The sequence below is a fragment of the Saccopteryx bilineata genome, chromosome 4 (assembly GCF_036850765.1).
Source record: "Saccopteryx bilineata isolate mSacBil1 chromosome 4, mSacBil1_pri_phased_curated, whole genome shotgun sequence".
NCBI classification, from domain to species: Eukaryota; Metazoa; Chordata; class Mammalia; order Chiroptera; family Emballonuridae; genus Saccopteryx; species Saccopteryx bilineata.
Genome location: NC_089493.1, coordinates 174,209,338 through 174,230,478, shown reverse-complemented (window position 1 = coordinate 174,230,478; position 21,141 = coordinate 174,209,338). Strand labels below are relative to the sequence as shown.

The window sequence follows — 21,141 nt, the reverse complement described above, 5'->3', positions numbered from 1 at the left end:
TTCCTGGGGGACCTCGGCCTGTGTCTTGGTAGAGGTGGTTGGTCCAGTGAAGACTTGGGGTCTTCGGGGTTGGGGAAGCTGCTGTTCCAAAGATGGGGAGATGGTCATGCTTTCTGGCTCCCTCTTCCCTGTCTCTGTCACTGTTTGTCATTCTGGCTTTGTAAAAAGGGTGGTAAGCTGGGAAGCATCAACTTTTCCTGAAGAGAGAGGCTTTGAGCTGACTCTGCGGGGAGCCCGTGCTGTTCTTGGCTGCCACTCCCGGGTGTGACTAAGCCCTTCCTTCCTTTCTTCCCAAGATTCCTGGGCTCAGGAAGAAAGCCCAGGCTGAGAGTTCCTCTGGGGCCCCATGTGTGGTCATAAACTTGGCCTCAGTCCCTCAAACCCTGTTTTTGTCAGGGTTTTGTGACTGAAGGAAAACAGGCAGTTTCCTGCCTCCTGCCTGTTACAGTGGGATGTGTAGTTGAGGCCACAGAGAGTTTTCCCTCTAAGGAACTGTCAAGTCATTGAGTCTTACATCGGGACAGTCCCAGGCAAGCCAGAATGGCTGGTCACCCTAATGCAAGCTCCTTGCTTCTCTTGAGAGCAGGACCAAGGCGAGGCCCCGTGGCCTCACAAATGACATTTGTCAGGATGAGTGGCGGCTTTGGGAGTGGGTGGGGTGAGTGGACTGGGGGAGGACTAGCCTGGAGATGGGTGTGATCACCAAGGGACCGTTCCTAACCCTGGTTAGCCTACCACGTCTTCCTGCAGCACCGCCTTGGTTCCTTAGAGAGGGAGTCCACATGGGGGGCTTAGACAAGGCCTTCTACTCTCTGACAGGTGACTTCCCCCTGGGAGTCTTGTCACTTGGGCTTGGCAACGTCAATGTGAACCAGAAGTAGCCATGATCTGCTTTATTTTCTTGCTTGAAATCCCAGCCTAGGCACCTGGGTACCTCCAGCAGGGAGATTTTTCCCAGACTAAGGCCACCCTGGCTCTCAAAATCATAAGCAAACAGACCCCCAAACACCAGCACCAAGGTAGGCATCACCGTAGTCAATTGCCTGGCCTTTGAGACCAGAATGCCTGGGTGCTGGCTTGGCTCTTTGACTTGCCGTTGAACAATTATTTAACCTCTCTGTGTTTCAGTTTCCTCACCTGTAGATTTTATGATGTGATTGTGTCTTCCTCATAGTTGTGGGGATTAAAACTACACGTGAAACACTTAAAACACCTGGTACGCAGGGAATTAAGCACAATAAATGTTAGCCACATCAATTACATCTCGATGGTCCTTAGACAGCCATTTTCAACTTATTTCCTCTCATGGCACACACAAGCTAATTACTAAAATTTTGTGGCACACCAAAATATATATTTTTTCCTAATCTGACAAAAAAATAGGTATAATTTTGATTTATTCACACTGAATAGCTATTGTTGTGTTGACTATTATCATCTTTTCTTTTTTTTAATTTGATAATCTAAGGGAAAAGAGGTCAGCACCTCTAACTAAATAGTCAGGTATTGCATGTTTTAAAAATTCTTGCGACACACCGACACACCGGTTGAAAATAGCTGCCCTAGGATATCACACTCTCTCTCTCGACCTCCGCCCCTTCATCTGGAAAATGAGGGGGTGGTGAAATTGGCCTGGGGAGGTTACTTGGGACCTCCGCTGCTGCTCCCTGACCTCTGGCCTCAGATGGTGCAACTCTGCTTTTGTGTGATGTCTGTCCTTCCAGGATTTCATACAAAAGAATTCTGCAGCTCACACAAACCAAAATTGAGGAAAACATCCTCAAAAGTGTTTCAACACTATCATTTAATTATTTTATTGGTTTACCTGATTTTTCTATTAATAATTGGTTGGCATCCTAGGTTCACTTTTTCACCATGAGTCAGTTTGTTATTTATTTCTATTGAGAGGCTTTTTTTTTTTTAACAGAGAGAGAGATAGAGTCAGAGAGAGGAATAGATAGAGACAGACAGGAATGGAGACAGATAAGAAGCATCAATCATTAGTTTTTTGTTATGACACCTTAGTTGTTCATTGATTGCTTTCTCATAATGTGCCTTCACATTATGAAGGACCGCGGGCCTTCAGCAGACCGAGTAACCCCTTGCTCAAGCTGGTGACCTTGGGGTCTCGAACCTGGGTCCTCTGCATCCCAGTCTGACGCTCTATCTACTGCGCCACCACCTGCTCAGGCTGAGAGGCTTTTTAATGACACCCTCCCACAGTGTCCGTACTTGTCAGGGCCCTTTACTTGGGAGGCTGATAGACATGTTGGAGGTCTGAGGCCAGTTGATATAAACATCGCCTTCTCGGTACCCCTGTTTGTCCTAGAAAACCCAACTGAGCAATGCCCACCGTGGTCTGAAAATAAAGAAAAGCCAAGGGTTTTTTAGTAAGGAGTACGTTCTTGAGAAGAACTAGTCTTGCATTCTTAGACCCTGGGTTGGTCTGAGATGGTAATCCTGACCAGTGGTCTGGGTAATAGGTGTCGCAGTCTGGATACATGACTATTCTTTCCTTAGTCCTTCAAGGGGTAACCAGAGGGTTATCTGGAGGGTTGATGGATATCTGTGTATTGACACAGCTTGGAAAGTTCAAAGGTTTAGTCCCCAGGCTCTTTGAAACAAGACCAGCAGTGTTTCCTACTTGATCTTAGTACTTTATCATGTTGAGTGTTGTGGCTTCATTTCATTTCCTCACTGTATTCTTCAAACTTCAGTTTTCCTGTCTGTAAACTAGATCGAACAGCAAGTTCTGTCCCCAGTGTCTGTAAACTCTATTACGTGGGGGGTTTGTGAGGGTTAAATCAGATAATTCATCTTGTGTATGTAGCATCAGGATTTGGCTTCTGATAACCCCTTAGTAACTGTGGGCTGTTTTATTGTTCGCCAGTAAGGACCACGCCAACATTCTCTTCTTCTTTTTTTTTTTTTTTTTTAATTAATAATTTTATTTTTTTAATGAGGTGACATCAATAAATCAGGATACATATATTCAAAGATAACAAGTCCAGGTTATCTTGTCGTTCAATTATGTTGCATACCCACCACCCAAAGTCAGATTGTCCTCTGTCACCTTCTATCTTGTTTTCTTTGTGCCCCTCCCCACCCCCTATCCCTCTCCCATTCCCCACTCCCCCCCCCCTAACCACCACACTCTGATCAATGTCTCTTAGTTTCACTATTATGTCCCACCTACGTATGGAATAATACAGTTCCTGTTTTTTTTCTGATTTACTTATTTCGCTTCGTATCATGTTATCAAGATCCCACCATTTTGCTGTAAATTCCTGACTCCATGGAGTAGGAGCCTGTGCTCAGGTTTCTTTGGTGCTTCTGCCATTGTGTCTGTTTAAGTGGGTAAGTAGTGAGGATCAACAGTCCTCAGGGATAAGGGAGGTAGCCAAGGAGAGAGTTCTTGATAGAACTGACCCCTGGACAGCTGCCCAGCTGGTGTGCTGCAGTGTGACTCAGTGAGGAGCGTTGGCTCAGATGACCCCAGGCATGCTGCGTTCTCATACGTGGATGCTTCCTGCCACATTTGTTCCCTGGGATGTTTCTCACGTGCTCATATCAACCTCCTGATTGCTCATGGTCAGAGGGTGAGTTTCTGGTCAGTTGCCGTCACCTCTGGCTTTTTTGACCCTTACATGTTCTTGCCATTGTTTAATAAACTACGGTGCTCACTGGGGATTACAGAGCGAACTGTGTCAAAGTGTCGGTCTGAAAGCTCCTAGCACTTTCTGCTTATCTTCAACACATTCTTAAAGAAATTAGGCAGACTTAACACCCTGCAACAGTGGATATGGGAGAGATACATTTGCCTATATTGACCATTAGTGTTTCTCACTCCCCTTTCAACCTTTTTGGTAAATATTAATCATCACAATAATAATAGGAGATTGAAGGTGAATGCCGACAGAGTAAGTGATGCTTGACATTTGAACTTTGGAGAACTTGTGGAGGCATTTTGAGCATGCCGGAAATAGAGAATATTAGAACAATGAGCCCACTGTCCAGATTTAATAAATTTCTACTTTATGCTATATTAGCTTCAGAAATTCTATATCTTTCTCTACTTTTTGACTAGATAAAACATTACAGATATAATTAGGGTCTCTCAGTAATTCTTCCCAAATTCCCCTCATTTTCTCTCCCCAAAGCTAATCTCTTTTATGAATTCAGTAGTTATGCACTTTTATGACATATTTGTTGCAAAAAAATTTATTTTGAAGATTTTAAAACTTAAACAAAAATAAGTCATTATGCAACTTACTTTCCCCTCTTCAACATTATTATCTAAGCTTTGTCCATGTGGATCGATGTAGCTATAGTTCTAATCTGATCTTTGTCCCTATAAAGAGTGTGGGCTCACATCCTAAAACGGCTGGTGGTATGCTTGCCGGACAAAGGAGGAAAAAAATATGTGAGTGGAGGAAAAAATTCATGCAGGGAAATGTTTACCACTCAGTTTTTTTTCTTAAAGTTAGGGAGAGAGGAGAAATGGAATGGATTCTCAGTTCCAGGAAGTTTCTGGGAGTTAGATGTTTCCTGGGTTAAAGGCGTCAGACTTCAGATTTCTGAGGTCAGGTTAACGTAGTGGAAACAGCAAGTCCCGAATCCAGCCATCTGCGGCGCCGCCGGGCTCTGTTGCTAGCTTCCTGTGTGACCTTGGACAAGTCACTGCTTCTCTCTGGGCCATTGGTCCTGGACAATAAAATTAAGGACGGAACTAACTGATCTCTTAAATCCCATCTAACATTCCTTTTCTGTAATTACTGCCTCTTCCTCATTTTTATCTCTCAGACTCAATATGTCAAGATGCCTTCTAGTATTTTCTCACTTTAAAAACGTCATTCACTCTATCCTCTCACCTCTCATTTGCCGAGCTTGGGCCATGTTCTCACAGTCACACCTGTGGATGTCCGTATTTTTTCAGTTAGCTTTCTTGCCTCTCCCTGTCCTTCCTGTGACACCCTCGTTAGCATTTCCACTTCTACTGTGTCACTGCCCTGCTCAGGAATGTCGTCTTGCTTGCAGTATCCGTTTCATTCCTTACGATACTCTCCCTATCCTGACTCTACCAGTTTATTCACTGCAGCCCCGAGCATCCACCTCTCCGGTTCGTACAAGCTGTTCTCTGCCAGCTCATGTGCATGCAAAGCTCATTCACCATGTCCTGCTGATCTCTGCACTCGTAGTCCTGCTTTCCCCCACCCATATAAACGTGCCAAAAAAAACACAACACAAAAAAACGGAGCCACAGACCGGGGGATAATATTTGTAAACTATATGTCTGATGCTTGTATACTGAACATTAAAAAAAACCCCAAAACCTCTTATAAACTCATTAATGAGAATGTAAACAACCCAGTTAAAATGGAGCAAAATGTTTGCACAGACATTTCCATTCAGAAAATATATGGGTGGCAAATGAGCACATGAGAAAAAAAAAAAAGCTCAGCATCATTAGTTATTAGGAACATGCAAATTGAAACAATGAGATAAAACTGTGCACCTATAGAATGGCTAAAATGAAAAAGACCAACGAAAGCAAGTGTTGGAGAGGATGTGGAGCAACTGAAATGCTCACATATTGCTAATGGGAATGCAGAATGATATGGCCACTTTGGGAAGTAGTTTGACAGTGTTTAAATAAATCTCAATGTTTTCTGGATTAAGTGTTAGCAAGTTTTTCTAACCAGTAAGAATAATAAAGAAACTAGCTTCCAGAAAGTAATTTGTTGATTCATAAATGAAAAGTCCAGAGATTGTTTGCTTCAGGTATGGCTTGATCAAGATATCCAAATGATGTTATCAGAGAGTTATCTTTCCTAAGGGCTATTTGTACTGCATTGGCCTCAACATCAGGTAGACTAGCTCCAGGTTGTTATATTCATAGCTTTAAGTTCAATGGAAGAAATCTTCTCTCCCCTAAGAGTGCTGATGAGGGTCTTATGACCAATCTTCACTGGCTTAACTTTGGTTGCTTGGCTATGGCACCACATGACTTGATGTGCTTATGCTTGATCATGTGACCACTTTTGGAGTTAGGAATAAATAGAGTCAGCCTCATTCGAACCATGTAGACTGGGCTCACATAGGTCACAGGGCTAATGAAGAAGCCAGGGTTGGGGTCCGGGACTGTCTGATTGCAGAGCCTTTGAGCCTAGACACTTCTTTACCTGCTTCTAGTGTTAGAAAACAAAGGCATGCTCATTACAGAATATTTGGAAAGGTGACTAAAGCATAAGAAAGTTCATTTAAAATGACTCAGCACTAGTCACTATGGCCTCTTGGGTTATTTTTTTTCAATCATTAAAAAATCATATATTTTTCCTAAAGTATTTTATTCTTTATGATAGTTTTTTCTTGTTGTTGCCTTCAATAGCTTCTGGTTCTTTCTCAAGGCCTACCTTGAGTCTTAAAATTCCTTCATGTAGAAATGTAATTCCAGGTGTAAAAATACTTTGTAAACTATAAATCCCATGCAACTATTAACTGTTCTTCCTATTATAAAACTCATTCTCATGTTGCAGATTTATTTCTCCAGAAGCTGACCTCTGGCTCATGGTTCCCAAGGCCTCTCTGGTGAATTTGCTCTCTATGCACTCTAGAATAGTGGTCCCCAACCTTTTTTGGGCCACGGACTGGTTTAATGTCAAAAAATATTTTCACGGACCGGCCTTTAGGGTGGGATGGATAAATGTATCATGTGACCGAGACAAGCGTCAAGAGTGAGTCTTAGACGGATGTAACAGAGGGAATCTGGTTATTTTTTAAAAATAAAACATCGTTCAGACTTAAATATAAATAAAACAGAAATAATGTAAGTTATTTATTCTTTCTTTGCAGACTGGTACCAAATGGCCCACGGCCCAGTACCGGTCCGCAGCCGGGGGGTTGGGGACCACTGCTCCAGAAGACATAAGAAATCCCCAAGGTGCTAATTACAAAGACACATCTCCAGTCTACCCATAGGTATTCTGAGATAGAGTAGGCAGAGAAGGGCGTCAGGAATATTTTAAACTCCATCCTTTTCTTAAAATGTACCATCGTTGCAGAATTGTGCATGAAATTAGATATGGTCAGCTTGTTGAATTTTCACGAGGTGACTATATCTGTCTATGCTGTTTCCTGTGGCAGTAATTCACTTATTCTCATCACTGCATTGTGTTTAATTGTACACACCACCAGCCACTTATCCATTCTAGTGTAGATGGACAGGTGTATTGTTACCAGATACTGCTGCTCTGAATATGTTAGTTGATGTATTGTGGTGAACACATGTATGTACTATTTTGGGTACATACCTACGAGTGGAATTGCTGAATCTTATGCATATTATATATACCATATATTTCTCTCCATAAGATGCACTACCACCCTCCCCAAAGTGGAGGGGAAAATGCCTGTGCATCTTATTGAGTAAAAAATATGGTATTTTATTAAATATTTTAACACACCATTTGGTTCAGAATATTTCTTTTCTTATTTTCCTCCTTAAAACCCTAGGTGTGTCTTATGGTCAGGTGCGTCTTATGGAGCGAAAAATACGGTATATGGATATGTTCAGCTTAAACTGATACTGTCAAACAGTTTTTCAAAGTAAAAATTTTCAAAAGTTATTCTATACTGCTCACAAAAATTAAGGGATATTTCAAAAATGAATATGAAGCTATAACATATCCCCTAATTTTTGTGAGCAGTATAGTTTCTGTGTATCCTTATAAACACATGCCTTTATCTCTTTTTCATTTTAGCTGGTCTATGTAATAGTGTTTCCTTGTGATCTTAATTTTTATTTCCCTGATGACCTTGGAAACATTTGTATAAATTTATTGGCCGTTTGCATATTGTCTTTGATAAAATGCCTATTCAAGCCTGTTGCCCATTTTTCTAGAAGGTTGCCTACCCATGAAAGGTTTATTAGCATTCTTTGTATGTCCTGCATTCCAGCTCTTTGATGAATATGCATTTTTGTCTGTATTTCCTTCTTCTCTCTCACTTAACTTTCACTCTCTTAATTCCATCTTTTCATTAACAGGAGTTTCTAATTTTAATGTATCAATTATCTATTATTTCTTTTGTGAGGAGTGCTCTTCCCATTCTATTTAGGAATCTACTGGCTACTTCACATCATGCAGATATATTCTTTTATATTTTTATACAAGGTATTTTTGTACAGGCATCTTTTACAAAACAAGCATGTCGTATAAACCCTGCGGTTTTCTGCTCGAAACCTCACACATCTATAAGAACTTTCGGCCCCCTTCTCCCTCCTCCAAACCAGGGCCACCATCCTGGACTTCCTTCTTCAAGGAGAACCTCGCCTTGTGGGTCCTGATCATCCTCAGGCCGTTGTCCCTTCTCATGCATTCCTGCAATAGGTACTCACTCTCAGAGCTCACAGAGGCAGAGGCGGAGCGTGAGGGAGTGACCTGTCCCCGTGGGGATTTGGTATCCAGAGAACAGATGCCCTGTAGAGGGGAAGCAGCCATTCAGCCTCAGCTGACTGTTGCCTCAGGCTGCAGATCTTCCAGTTCCCAGAATGAAACCAAACATCCGAGTTATGCCAAACATCCCGATTTCTAAATGATGTCCAGCAACTCAGACTTTAAAAATTCACTGTGTGGGGGAAAAAAGAAAGAAAATGTTGTGGGTTTTCTGTGGCCTGTGGCTTCTGGTCTACCAGCAGACTCCATGGTTTGTCCCGAGTAGGGAAGCGGGCTGCCCCTCCGAGTGTCCCGCTGGGACCAGCAGCCGCTTCCCCTGGGACCACATTAAAAATGCAGAACCTCAGGCTTCCAACAAGGGCGGCAGAGTCTGCATCGTAGCCATCTCCCCAGGTGATTTACGTGCACATTAAAGGTAGAGAACCACCAATGCAGACATGTGGTTCTCAACACTGATTCAGATTGAAAGCATTTGAGGAACTTAAAATACTGGTGGCCGCACCACATCACCAACCACACAAATCCGCATTTATAGAGATATAATGAGGCTGGGCTCTGGTATTTTTCGAAAACAAACTGGGTGTTTCAAGTAGGCAGCTGGTGTTGAGAAGCACTGACTTAGATTAGTCCCTCATTTATGAGTGGGGAAAGTGAGATTCCCAAAAGGTAGACACACGAAATGTCTTGCTCAAGGTCCCTTCACGAATGTATGGGAGAAACTGATCGTGCTCAGCCTGGTATCATGGTTCCCAAGCCCTTGTCTTTTTGCTACAGTTACTTTTCAGTTCCTGGGGGCAGAACTGTGCAATGATCCTGCTTGACTAGAGCTCATTATTGCCAGCTTTTCAGCTAAGCTGCTTAGCTTTCGGCACTGAACCCCACGGAGATTTACTGGATGAAGAGCTGTGAGCTGATGGGCCTCTCCCTCTGCTGGCTCAAACCCAAATCCCTTTCATTTCCCCTGCTCACCACCAAAGAAGGACTGACCATTTTCTCTGTGAAGCAGTGGAAAGTCCTCCACGTGGATCTCAGGATCCCGCTGCATAGGCACGGGAGGAGGCAGAGACTCCACGCAGTGAGATGAGGACGGGGGTTCGGCACTACCCAGCAGGGACTGGATGGAGCCCCACCGCTCTGTCACTCGTCGTGCTCGGGCTGCATCCACAGCAGCAGAGGTCTAGAATGCAAACCTGGCAGTCCCCTTGACGTCGACCCATCACCATTTTGCAAGTGAGGGAACTGGGGGGATTAAATGAATGACTCGAACAGTGGTTGCCAAGGTTGCTAACCCCTCTTTTCAGGATGGGGTAATACACCATTCAGACCCCATGCTGTAGTCCATGAGCTGTGTCGTGGTCAAAGAACAGAGTAACCAAACGTGATGAGTTAAGGACTTGACTCCTCTTGTTGTATTTAGGGGATGCCGTGAAGGAGGCCCACATTTCATAGCCATATGTATGAAATTTCCTTCTATTTTGTTTATATCTACTGTCTCACACTTTTAAATTACATTCTTTTCCCTTTTCAGCTCTCTGTTGTTAAAATAGCTTCCTCTCTAACCCTAGCTTGTGCCACAATCTTCTTTCTTTCTCCTTTTTACTCCAATTCTACAGCTGCAAAGAGAGGAACATAGTGGAGACCTGGGGATGATAGAAGTCCCACACAGAACTCTCCTTAGTGGGCAGAGGACAGTTGGGGATGGTCAAACGTGTCAGGGCCAACACAACCACGCCCTAGCCTTCTCCCCAATGGTGCCATGCTCCCTTGTTCTGCGCTAGCGCACCTGTTACACACCCATTGACCTTACACCGTGCTGTGGTCAGACCTATAATGACCTTGATGGTGCAAAATATATTCATCTCCATTCAGTGTGCTATGCCAGGTGACTCAGCCTCACCTGGGGGTGGGCATCTGCTTTTATTTTAATAAAATGAGGACAGCTTGACTGTTGCATGATTGAGATGGCAGGTATGACAGTTTTGGGGGGATAATAGTTGAGTAGTATATAATTATAAGAGACTGGTGATAGAATTCTTCTGTGCCACCCGCCCTGGAGAAAAATTGTCCTGTGACAAAAGCTTGCAGTTTTTCTTTGGGAAGTTGCTCCCACTCTTCTCTCACAAATGACCTTTCATTTGCTCTCCTCCAGGTAAAGAAACTCCTTCCAAGGATCCAGCCGCAGCAAGTGAGTTTGTAGGCTCATCTGAAGATAAGGAAAAATGTTTCCTGCTACAGGACATGACTCCAGGTATCTAAACCCCAAAGACCAATCCTATTAAAAAATATTTCCCATGTAGGATACTGTGGTAATCTTGTCTCTCCCATCTGCTGGTTCCCTCCCTTTTAGGACCACCACCAAAGGCATCCTTGTAGGCGTGACCTTGACTATGACATTCGCTTGCTCACAAATCTTCCAATGCCCTCCATTGTCTGTGAGATTAAATGAAACCTTCCCAGACTGACACTCAGAGCTCTCCACAGTCTGGTGGATACTAGGAGCTCCACATTTTGTTGTATTAACAAAAGTATATCATTGGTTATATTTTAAGGTCTGAGGTCAGGAATGTGTTGGTTTTTTTTAATCATTATGTATTCTACATGACATCCAAAAGAATTATTTGTACATAGCTGGTGCTCAGAAAATATCTGGTGAATGAATACAAAAATAGTTGAATAAATAGGTAGAGGCAACATTTTTATTCTATTATAGTATCTAACGGTATCTTGTACATAGTAGGTTCTCAATAAATACCCGATAAACTAATGAATAAGTGAATGAAAGGTTGAACACATGAGGTGAGATTAACTAATTGAAAGGGCATATGGCCTGACCAGGCGGTGGCGCAGTGGATAGAGCGTCAGACTGGGAGGAGGAAGATCCAGGTTCGAGACCCCGAGGTCGCCAGCTTGAGCGCGGGCTCATCTGGTTTGAGCAAAAATTCACCAGCTTGGACCAAAGGTCGCTGGCTCAAGCAAGGGGTTACTCAGTCTGCTGAGGGCCCATGGTCAAGTCACATATGAGAAAGCAATCAGTGAACAACTAAGGTGTCGCAATGCGCAATGAAAAACTAATGATTGATGCTTCTCATCTCTCCATTCCTGTCTGTCTGTCCCTGTCTATCCCTCACTCTGACTCTCTCTCTGTCTCTGAAAAAAAAAAAAAAGAAAAAAAAGAAAAAAAGAAAGGGCATATGTGTGAATCTTTCAGGGACAAAAAAAAAAAAAAAGAAATTAATGTGAAACAAATTTTATTCTCCAGCTTGACCAGGTGGTGAGGCAGTGGATAGAGAGTCAGACTGGGACATGGAGGACCCAGGTTCGAGACCCTGAGGTCGCCACCTTGAGTGCGGGCTCATCTGGTTTGAGCAAAGCTCACCAGCTTGAGCCCAAGGTTGCTGGCTCGAGCAAGGGGTCATTCAGTCTGCTGTAGCCCCCCAGTCGAGGCACATATGAGAAAGCAATCAATGAACAACTAAGACTATGGAGCTGCAACGAAGAATTGATGCTTCTCATCTCTCTTCATTCTTGTTTGTCTGTCCCTATCTAACTCTCTCTGTCTCTGTTGCAAAAAAAATTTTTCCATACACACCTCTCAGAAGGTCCCCCTTAAGAGACCTCAGTGATGCTAGCCAAGGGAGAGTTGTCATCAGAGAGAGTGACGCCTGGGCTGCACCTTGTACCAGAAACTCTGAGGATAAACCTGTGGAAGCCTCACTTTCTGTCGTATAGCTACAAGGACCACTTTGGTGGGCAAACCCCGTGCCAAGCATGTGCTCAGTGACCTCCTATGTTCTTCCCATCCTTGCATGCTCACCTCTAGGAGGTGGCACCGAACTTCCCATTGCAAGAGTCTCAGAAAGGGAGGCGACTTCCCCCCATGCCACAGCCAAAATGTGATGAGAAAGGGATTCAAACCCTGGTCCTTACTTATAACCATGATGCTCCACTGCCTCCCCCCCCAACACTTCTCTCTAGCAGACGAAATATAGATTTGTGGGAAAAGAGTTACATTGTGAATATGTTAAAGGACAAAAATCAAGTGTCCTCCTAAGGTCTTCCTTTTCCTAAGTTCAATTCTGCCAAACTGCTTGGCTAGCAACGAGCGGAACCTTGCCCTTCATTCCTTTCTGTTGCGTCAGCCTGCTCACCGGCCTGTCAGCTCGGGCCATCCACCGTAGCCCAAATCACCGTCTGTTGCACGAACAGAGCGGAGTCAGCATCTTGCCTGATCTGTGCATGAAGGCCAGTGAGCAAGGGGTGTGCGCAGGTGGAACTTAATCCACTGAGGCTGAACTTGTTCGTCTTTCCGTGTTTTTGGCCGTGATGCTGTTTCCAGAAAGAAGGGGAGGCTTGGCTCCCACTGCCAGCCTCTCCTTTATAAGGAAGTGTTGTAGACAGAATCAATCAGGTACATTATCATGATGAGAAGACTGGTTTTCAGAAGGACTAAAAAAAAAAAAAAAAAAAAAAAGGCAAAATGCACTTCATACTGAACTAGAGTGAGCTTGACTTATTGCCCCGTCTAGTGATGCAGAGGGCACTGTAGGATCCCGCAGCGGGCCCAGAGCCTCTGCTCTGAGTGTTAGCTCTCACTGGTTGAGATCCTGAAAGCAGTCTGTGTGTTTAAATCCAGGTCTTTTGAGTTCCAGATCCAGGGATTCACGTGCATGCATGGCCAGGGGCTATTGCGGGAGAGATTCTAGAGGGGACTGTGGATCGGGCGTGGCAAGGACAGAAGAGAGAAGATTGGTGAAAAGAAACTATATACTCAAAGTCAGGGTTAACTTTGGGGTCTCCAGGTGTGACAAGATAAGGGCAATGAGTGCTGGGGTGGGGAGGGGGAGGTTTGCGAGGGGCAACAGCTAATGCCTAGTGTGTTTAGTGAACATTTAGTATGCGCCAGGCACTGAACAAAAACTTTATATGCATCAACTCATTTATTAAGCTTCTTAAGACTCCTGTGGGATAGGTACTCTCAAAGCCATTTTGCTAATGAGAAAAGTCAAGCAGAGCGAGGTAATTAACTGCTCAAGGTGGTGCAGTTAGCAAGGTCAGAGCCAAGCCTTGTACCAGGTCTGTGTGACTCCTCCCCCAGGACTTCCCCTCCTCCTAGAGATCAGTGTGCAGAAGGGCTACCAGACGGAGGGTCGGACCCGGGCTGCGGACGATGGAGGGCTTGGACGGGATTAGAACACAGGCCAGGGAGGAATGGAAGGGAACAAACCTCCTACCACCGAAGTTCTCACCAATGTCAGGTCAGTTGGGCACGTCTTATCGGAGCTGGTCTACACCCACAGCATTTTCAGGACTTCTAGGTTAAAGACAGGCCTTTCAAAGGCAGGACTCCAGAGATGCCTGTCCCCAGAATAGTGTCATAAGGGCCATCTCTAATGTGCTCAGGGATTTGCAAAGGTCCTGGCAAGTTTGAGCTAGAAGACAGACTTCTGTGGTCACCCAGTCCAACACCTTCTCAGTTTATTGTGTTTGATGATTATTAATGGCACGGCTACTTACTGTCTAAAGAAGACACGTGGCAAAGTGCAATTATAATATTAACCTCCTGAGTGCGGCCTTTCCTGACGACAATTTCCAAAGGCATGCCCGCCCTCCGACTGCTCAATCCCTCTGTCTCTTTACCCTGTTCCATTCTTTCTGTAGCACTCTTCTTCATCTGAAATAATTATGTTCACTTGGCAAGAACTGGTTACTTGCCAAGAGTATAAGCTCTATGAGAATATGAGAACAGGGACCGTGTCTATTGGTTTTCCTGCTATACCCACCACTTAAAAACAGCTTCTGCTCACAAGGGACAAGTAAAGGTGCATTTGGAAGAAATTAAAGATAAATTTTAATACATTAACAAATTACCTTGACAAACAACGATAATGCCATGCCTTATCAGAAAGATAACCAGCTGGGGACAATGCATGTGTGTATGTGTATTGCATAAAATTTATAACATCTATTACCTATCATAAATGTGATATATAAATACATTTTTGTAAATATATAAATAGTTCAAAACTTTCACAAATTATCCACAGGAGGAAATATATATTCTAGCTGGTTCTATAGTGAATTCTTAACATATTTATTTATTTATTTATTTTAATTATTATTTTTCTAAAATTTTGAAGGTACAGTTGTTACAGCTGGGGACAGTGAGATAGAAAGGGCATAGGATAGAAAAAGCAACAGGAGGGAGTCTGTGTGGGGCTGCTTTGACTCTAGAAATGTTATGGGAAAGAAATGAACAAGGCAGGGCTGCTGTCAGCTCACAGTGAAGTCAAACAAAAGGGGGTGTTGGAGACAGGTTCAGGGGGTTAGCCTGGGACAAGCTGCCATTGCCCACGGCTCCCCTGGCTGCAGGTCTCTTAGGGTTGAGGAGAGAAAAGTAAAGATGCACCTGTGAGGGGGAAGAAAGGCTGGGTTGTGCTCCAGAGAGAGCCTGCCTTATGCTTCCTGTGCTTAGTGACTGTTTAGTGGCAATGTCAATATTGTCACCTCAGTGTCAGTCAGCTAGGAATAAACCTGACTCACAGCAGAAATAACCAACTGGAGTGCACCAAGTCCCAGGATTCCGGAGCATTCCCAGACTGTAGCATTTTTTTTTCCCTTGGGAACAGTTTGAAGGAGCTACTCTGAGGATTGTTAAAATCACTGTAATCTCTAACAAAGACACCCGTTTAGGGTTTAGGTGTGGGAAGCGCTAATGCTTATCTAATTCTTTCTTCCCTTCCATTGCCTTTCCAGCCTCATCCTTCTCCCTCTGTTCTCTCACAGACCTGACGCTCTCCTTCAGTGTGAAGAGCTGCTCCAGGAGGTGTGTAAATGGCCCCTTGCAGGAAGCAGCCAGGAGGCGGCTCTGGGCGCTGGAGAATGAGGACCAGGAAGTGCGTGCGCTGTTTAAGGTGAGCTCCGGTGGAGTGGTGCAAACTCCCAGCTTGTGCGAACTCCCAGCTTGTGCGTGGTCTGCCGCAGGCTCCGCAGCACCTGGGACAGCGCCAGGGACCCGGTAGGCCCTCAGGAAAACATCGGACTGAACAAATGCAGAACATGTTCTCCACTGAGCAGGAGGGTGGAGCTCGGAGTGGGGAACTCCCAGAGCTGCAGGCAGAGAAAACTTTGTTTTCAATTCACCGTGCTTAGTTGTATGACCTTCGGCAAGTTAACCTCTGTAGAGTGGGACTCATTATAATAATTTCTACCTTATTAAGCGTACTTTTAAAAAATTGGGTGAATATGAATTTTATTGTTTTCTTTGTGATAAAATAGATATAAAACATACAATTCAGTGGCGTTAAGTGCATTCACACTGTTGTGCAACCATCACCACCATCCTGCTCTAGAACTTTCCATCCTTTCAAACTGGAGCTCTGTACCCGCTAAACATTGATTCCTCTCTGTCCCCTTCCCTCAGCCACTGGTAACCACTGAGCTACATTTTCTTTTTAAAATACCAAATTTGTCAATAAAAAATTAACAACTGTAAATATTAGAATGAGAAGGAAAAGGCAATAAGGTAAATAAACCAATTTCTAGTCTTTCACTGTGGGAAGATGTCTCCAGCCGTTAAGCTCAGGAACAAGAGTATGATCAAACTGTTTACAGTTAAGGAGGTATTCACTAAGAGAACAAAGTCAAAACTGGTTCAGAGTTGTTGCAATAGAGGTGGGGGAAGGAGAATCCGACTTTACATAATAAACTATGGTGTTCTGGTTGTCTTTACACTCTGGCATTCACTTGAGACAAATTAAAAAGAGAAATGTGCTCTTTTAATCTGTCATGTAACAAAGCTAAGAACACCTGTTTCGTCAGGAGGAGTGTGTGGAAGGTGTCGGCAGAGAGGTTGGCATTGTGCTCGGTACACAGTTGCTCAATGATAAACAATAGAGTGTTTTTGGTTTTGTTTTAACTTGGAGGCATTAGCTGCTAGCCAGCACCATAGAATTTCTTTTCTTTCTTTTTTATATGGAACGCCTCATGAATTTGCATGTCATCCTTGAGCAGGGCCACGCTAATCTTCTCAGTACCATTCCAGTTTTAGTATATGTGCTTCCGAAGAGAGCACAGCGTGTCTTTTTAATTTAAGTCACTTAATGAGTGAGAGCTGGGTGTGACTGAGCGAGCTGGTCTGCAGGGTTGAGGCTTGAGCAGGGCAAGCTTGTGGGGAAGGCTGAGGCCCGGGGTCACCAGGGTCCGGCCACGGTGCCACAGCCCGCTCACAGGTGACCTTGGGCATACTGCTTAACCTGTCTCTGCTCTGGGGCCTCCTTGACTATAAAGCAGATAATTCCACTCTCTTTTAATTCTGAAATGTGATCTGATGATAAAATGCACCAGTATTTCTCTTACCTCTAAGAAAGAAAATAAATGCTACCAGTTAAGTATGATGTCATGCTTCCTTGCCTTTTGCTTCAGAACGGTTCCATGCGGTCGAGGTGCGTTTTTGAGTGGGCTAAGTACTGTAATCGCACTCTTTCCATAAGGGTCGCTGTGAGAGTGAAATGAGGCATCTCCCATGAAGCTCCTGGCACCATGCTGGGCAAGGAGTCGGTTCTTGGTAAATCAGTGTTTTCCTCGAATCCCCTCCCTGATTACCAGGCTCTTCATCCTCCAAGGCCCTGGGTCCTCCTGGGCCCGATGGCAGACACCACAGTCCTGACTTTGCTGAACTAGGGGCTCTTCCTTTGGGTCCTTCTGTCCTCTTCTTTCTGCCAGGTTATCCCAGTTCAGGGATCCAGGGATGATCTTTGATGCAGGACCTGGCCTGGGGGGACAGGGACTTTCTGGTCATGACTTGTTACTGTCACCTCCGGAGGCTTGGGCAAGCGATAGAAAGTTCTAGGGGAAAACCAAGCTTTGGGCAGTGACTCAGGTCAGTTTTTTTCAGGTATTAAAAAAAAGTGGGGAGGTGGTTGGCATTCAGGCCCTCGTCTTGCTCTGCTTGTGAGCATGTAAAATAGCGCCGTCTTTCTGGAGGGCACTGTGGCTCTTACATTTTAGGAGTGAAAATGTGCACATCCTGGCATTCTTTCCCAATCCTGTTTCTCAAAATCACTTGTGTCAAAACCATCTGGGATGCATGCAAAGGTTTAAATATAGGATGTTTCTTGCAGCACGGTTTAGGATGTTGAAAAAAAAAAGAAATTAAAACTGATATGAGCGTGTTAACAGACCCTCATGTCCAACCATCAAGAAACGTTAAAAATTAATTATGTGAACGCAACAAAAGCATATGCAACCATTAAAAATGATGCAGAGTACTTAATGACAGGGGAGATGGCTCGGAAAATATTGTTTAGCAGTAAAAGATGACAAAACAATTTAAGTAATGTGGTGCCATTTATATAAACAGAGTTACATAGAAACTCATGAATAGGAACATAAATCAGTTAATGGCACCAAAGTGTTAGCATGGGTGGTCTCTGGGAGGAAGGATTATGGGTGAGTTTTTTCTATTATGTGCTTTTCTTGTTTGCCAGCTTTATAAAAATAATCAGTAGACATGGAGTCACAGTCCAAGGCGCCTTCTATGATTTATCTTCTACCTTTTCCCCTGCAACTTTATTTATTTATTTTATACAACAGGTGGCAGGTGGCATTTGCTGCACGGACTTCTACACTGTTTGTTTTTTTGCCGTTGCCATTGTTCCACTTAGCAGTGTATATTTGGAAGCTGTATCCATGCTCAGAGTTTCTTCATTCTTTATTAGGGCTGCCTGATATCATACTGGTATTTCATTGTCTGGCTGAATGAACCCTAATTCATTTTAACCAGTCTCCTATGATGGACATTTAGGGTTGTTTCCTTTTTGTGTCTGTTTAACGCAGTGGTAGTCAACTTGGTCCCTACTGCCCACTAGGGGGAGTTCCAGCTTTCATGGTGGGTGGTAGCAGAGCAACCAAAGTATAAATAAAAAGATAGATTTAACTATAGTAAGTTGTTTTATAAAGATGTATTCTGCCAAACTTAGCGAAAATTCAACATAAAGTACTTGGTAATTAATTATTATTATATGCTTTAACTTGCTGTAACTCTGCTTTATAAATTTTATAAAGTAAAGTTACTTCCCTACTTTATAAATCACCATTACTGTGGAACTGGTGGGCGGTTAGAAAATTTGACTACTAACAGAGATACAAAAGTGGGCAGTAGGTATAAAAAGGTTGACTATCCCTGGTTTAATGTAAACAATGCCGCCATCAAGAAATTTCTACCAAGCATGTTGTACTGATATGAGCATTGTTAACAGGACCCTGTGCCCCAGGCTGACTCACTATTCTCTTCACTCAGGACCTCTCAGCCAGGTTGGTGGGGGTCCAGTCCCAGAAGGCCCAGTTCCTCATCACCTTCAAGACTGTGGAGGAAATATGGAAGTTCTCTACCTACCTGAACTTAGGTACGACACGGAGCGGGCAGGTGGAAGAGGGCCTATGTCACAGGTCAGCCCGTTTGGGGAGCTTGACAATAAGGAATTGGTTTGGCTTAGATAATTCCAACAGGTAGAGCCCTAACATACATGGTTAACTTTAGAACTATCACAGGAACTACATCTAAAACAAATCTGAACTCTTACCCTAAAATGCCCTGTGCAACACATCTCTGCACTCGGGGGAGACTCTTTTGTTAGACGATCAATCAGTTGGCAAATAGTTATTGGTCAAGGCTAACTTCAAAGTCCCGAGATAGACATGAACTTGGTGGTCTAAAAAAAAAAGGAACCAGTTTTGAATAAGATCAAAGTAGCTGCTTAAAATAGCAAAGTTCCGGATATTTTATTCCATGTTTCTGGAAAAGAGCCAAAGAAAGAGAGGGAGGAGTTACCTGCTGATGGGGCCTCGGGTGCAGGGTGTTCTAGAAGGGAAAGGGGGATGTCGGGCACAGCACCAGGTCTGCAGTGGTGGGAGGTGGTCCCCCTGCCTTCTCCATGGAGAAGAACTCGCGAAGGGGTAGTTAAGCTGCAAAGCAAAGTCAGGTGAAGCAAGAGGCGGCCACTGGAGTTGACACACATTAAACACATCCCGGAAAATGCTGGGCTCCATGCAGACTGGCGTAGGAAGCAGCCTTGTGCAGGGACTCAAGCCCGAAGATATAGCATCCGTTATAGTCGGTGTGGTTTTTCTGCTTTCTACATCCCACGGCTCCTTCTGTGACCAGGAGAGATGTTCACTATTCAAAGTGCGCTCTGCGGACCAGCAGTGTGGGCATCACGTGGACACCTTAGAAGGATGGACGCTCAGGCCCCACCCTGGGCCGCCTCAGCAGCACCTGCATTTCGATAAACTCCCCAGTGCCCTGGGTGCACGTTACAGTACGAGAAGCACAGTTAAAGGAGATACACAAGGGCCCATGTCAGGACACAGCAGAGTCAGAATGGAAAGGGACAGGTTGGCCACTTAAGAAAAGAGGAAGTCTCAAAAGAAGCAAAATTTTAATGCAAATACTTCACATTTATTAGAATATTTAAAATACTCTAATTGTTAGAATTGCACAGTTTGCCTAGTTTCTAGTCTGATTTTAACAAAGGAGAGCTCACTGAGCACAGGTGAGGCACAGAGTCCCAGTGGGGACATTGAAGTAAATTCTGACTGCTTTGTGGGCCCTGGAGAATCCCTGACCCAGCCTCAGCCTCATCAGGGGTACAGCGGTGGGGCCTTGGGTGGGAGAACTGAGAAGGAGAGCCAGGAACCCCCAGCATCAACGTTGTCATCTTAGAGAGTCCTCCATAAATGAATCTGAAAAAGGCCATGGGGTTTGGTCACCTCATTATGCATTTATGGAAACCCATAAAAATGTTGCAAATGGTAAATAAATCTCCTTGAAAATACCAAATATTTGCCAACAATCACTGACAAGAATCCATTCATTCTGGAAAGTTCTAAGCTACCCATCCTGTGCTCTTCTATTCCCGGTTAAATGGGGACAAGCTGGGGACAGAGCCCGGGAGAGCATTTTCGGGAAGCTCGCCCGCCTTGCTCTGGGCTCCGCTAACGGCAGTACTCTTGCTGTTTCCAAACCTCGGTGGCTTGACTTCTCAGGCTACGTGTCCACGTGCCTGGAGCATCTTCTCTTTGACCACAAGTACTGGCTCAACCACGGGCTGGTGGAGGATACGGAGATCCACGTGTCGGTGGACGATAAGCACCTGGGAAACCTGTACCTGGCGCTCCTGACGCAGGAAGGTGAGCGTGGGGAGGCGTGGGGGCGGGGTCTGAGCTGGGTGTTTATTGTCGAGGTCCCTGAAATAATCAGGTTCCAAAGGAGACAAAAACCATTCAAACGTGATAATATTCACAAAGGAACCCACCTATTATAATATTACGCCAAATACCTCTCTCGGTTTACCACTGACATCACGTGAACAGCCAGCTCTGCTGGCCAGTCTCACTGACTGCCTGATGTTGGACCCCACTGGCGAGTTTTCAGAAGATGCCCCAGGCCAGTTAAATCCCCAGAGGTGGGGATCCAGGCACTGGTATATTTTGAAAGTTGCCCGGGTAATTCCAATGTGGATCCAAGTTTGAGAATCACTTTTCCAAACATCTGGCATAGTTTGATCGTAAAATAAAACTGTAAATCTTGCCAAACCTAAAAGGTTTCATGAGATCAAGGTAACGGACGTGGGGGAACTGCTGGAGGCTCCCATCGCCCGTTGCCAAGGAAGGATCTGATCAGGGCCACGTC

At 44.3% G+C, this 21,141-nt stretch overlaps 1 protein-coding gene and 1 non-coding gene across 4 annotated transcripts in view; one reads left to right on the top strand and one right to left on the bottom strand.

Moving 5' to 3' along the window:
• SH3TC2 (SH3 domain and tetratricopeptide repeats 2) overlaps nucleotides 1-21,141 on the top strand; it is a 78,507-nt gene that overhangs the window by 196 nt on the left and 57,170 nt on the right. For 2 of the 3 annotated variants that reach the window (XM_066272949.1, XM_066272948.1), the window contains exons 2-5: nucleotides 10,603-10,701; nucleotides 15,237-15,364; nucleotides 18,751-18,856; nucleotides 20,496-20,639. In XM_066272949.1, the coding sequence (XP_066129046.1) occupies nucleotides 10,603-10,701; nucleotides 15,237-15,364; nucleotides 18,751-18,856; nucleotides 20,496-20,639 (477 nt within the window). Of the gene's footprint in view, nucleotides 1-10,602; nucleotides 10,702-15,236; nucleotides 15,365-18,750; nucleotides 18,857-20,495; nucleotides 20,640-21,141 lie in introns of those variants that run through there. The other variant, XM_066272950.1, reaches the window with a different exon arrangement.
• On the bottom strand, nucleotides 16,419-16,524 carry LOC136336991 (U6 spliceosomal RNA). Its single transcript, XR_010731719.1, has one exon. It is a non-coding gene; the product is annotated as a U6 spliceosomal RNA (small nuclear RNA).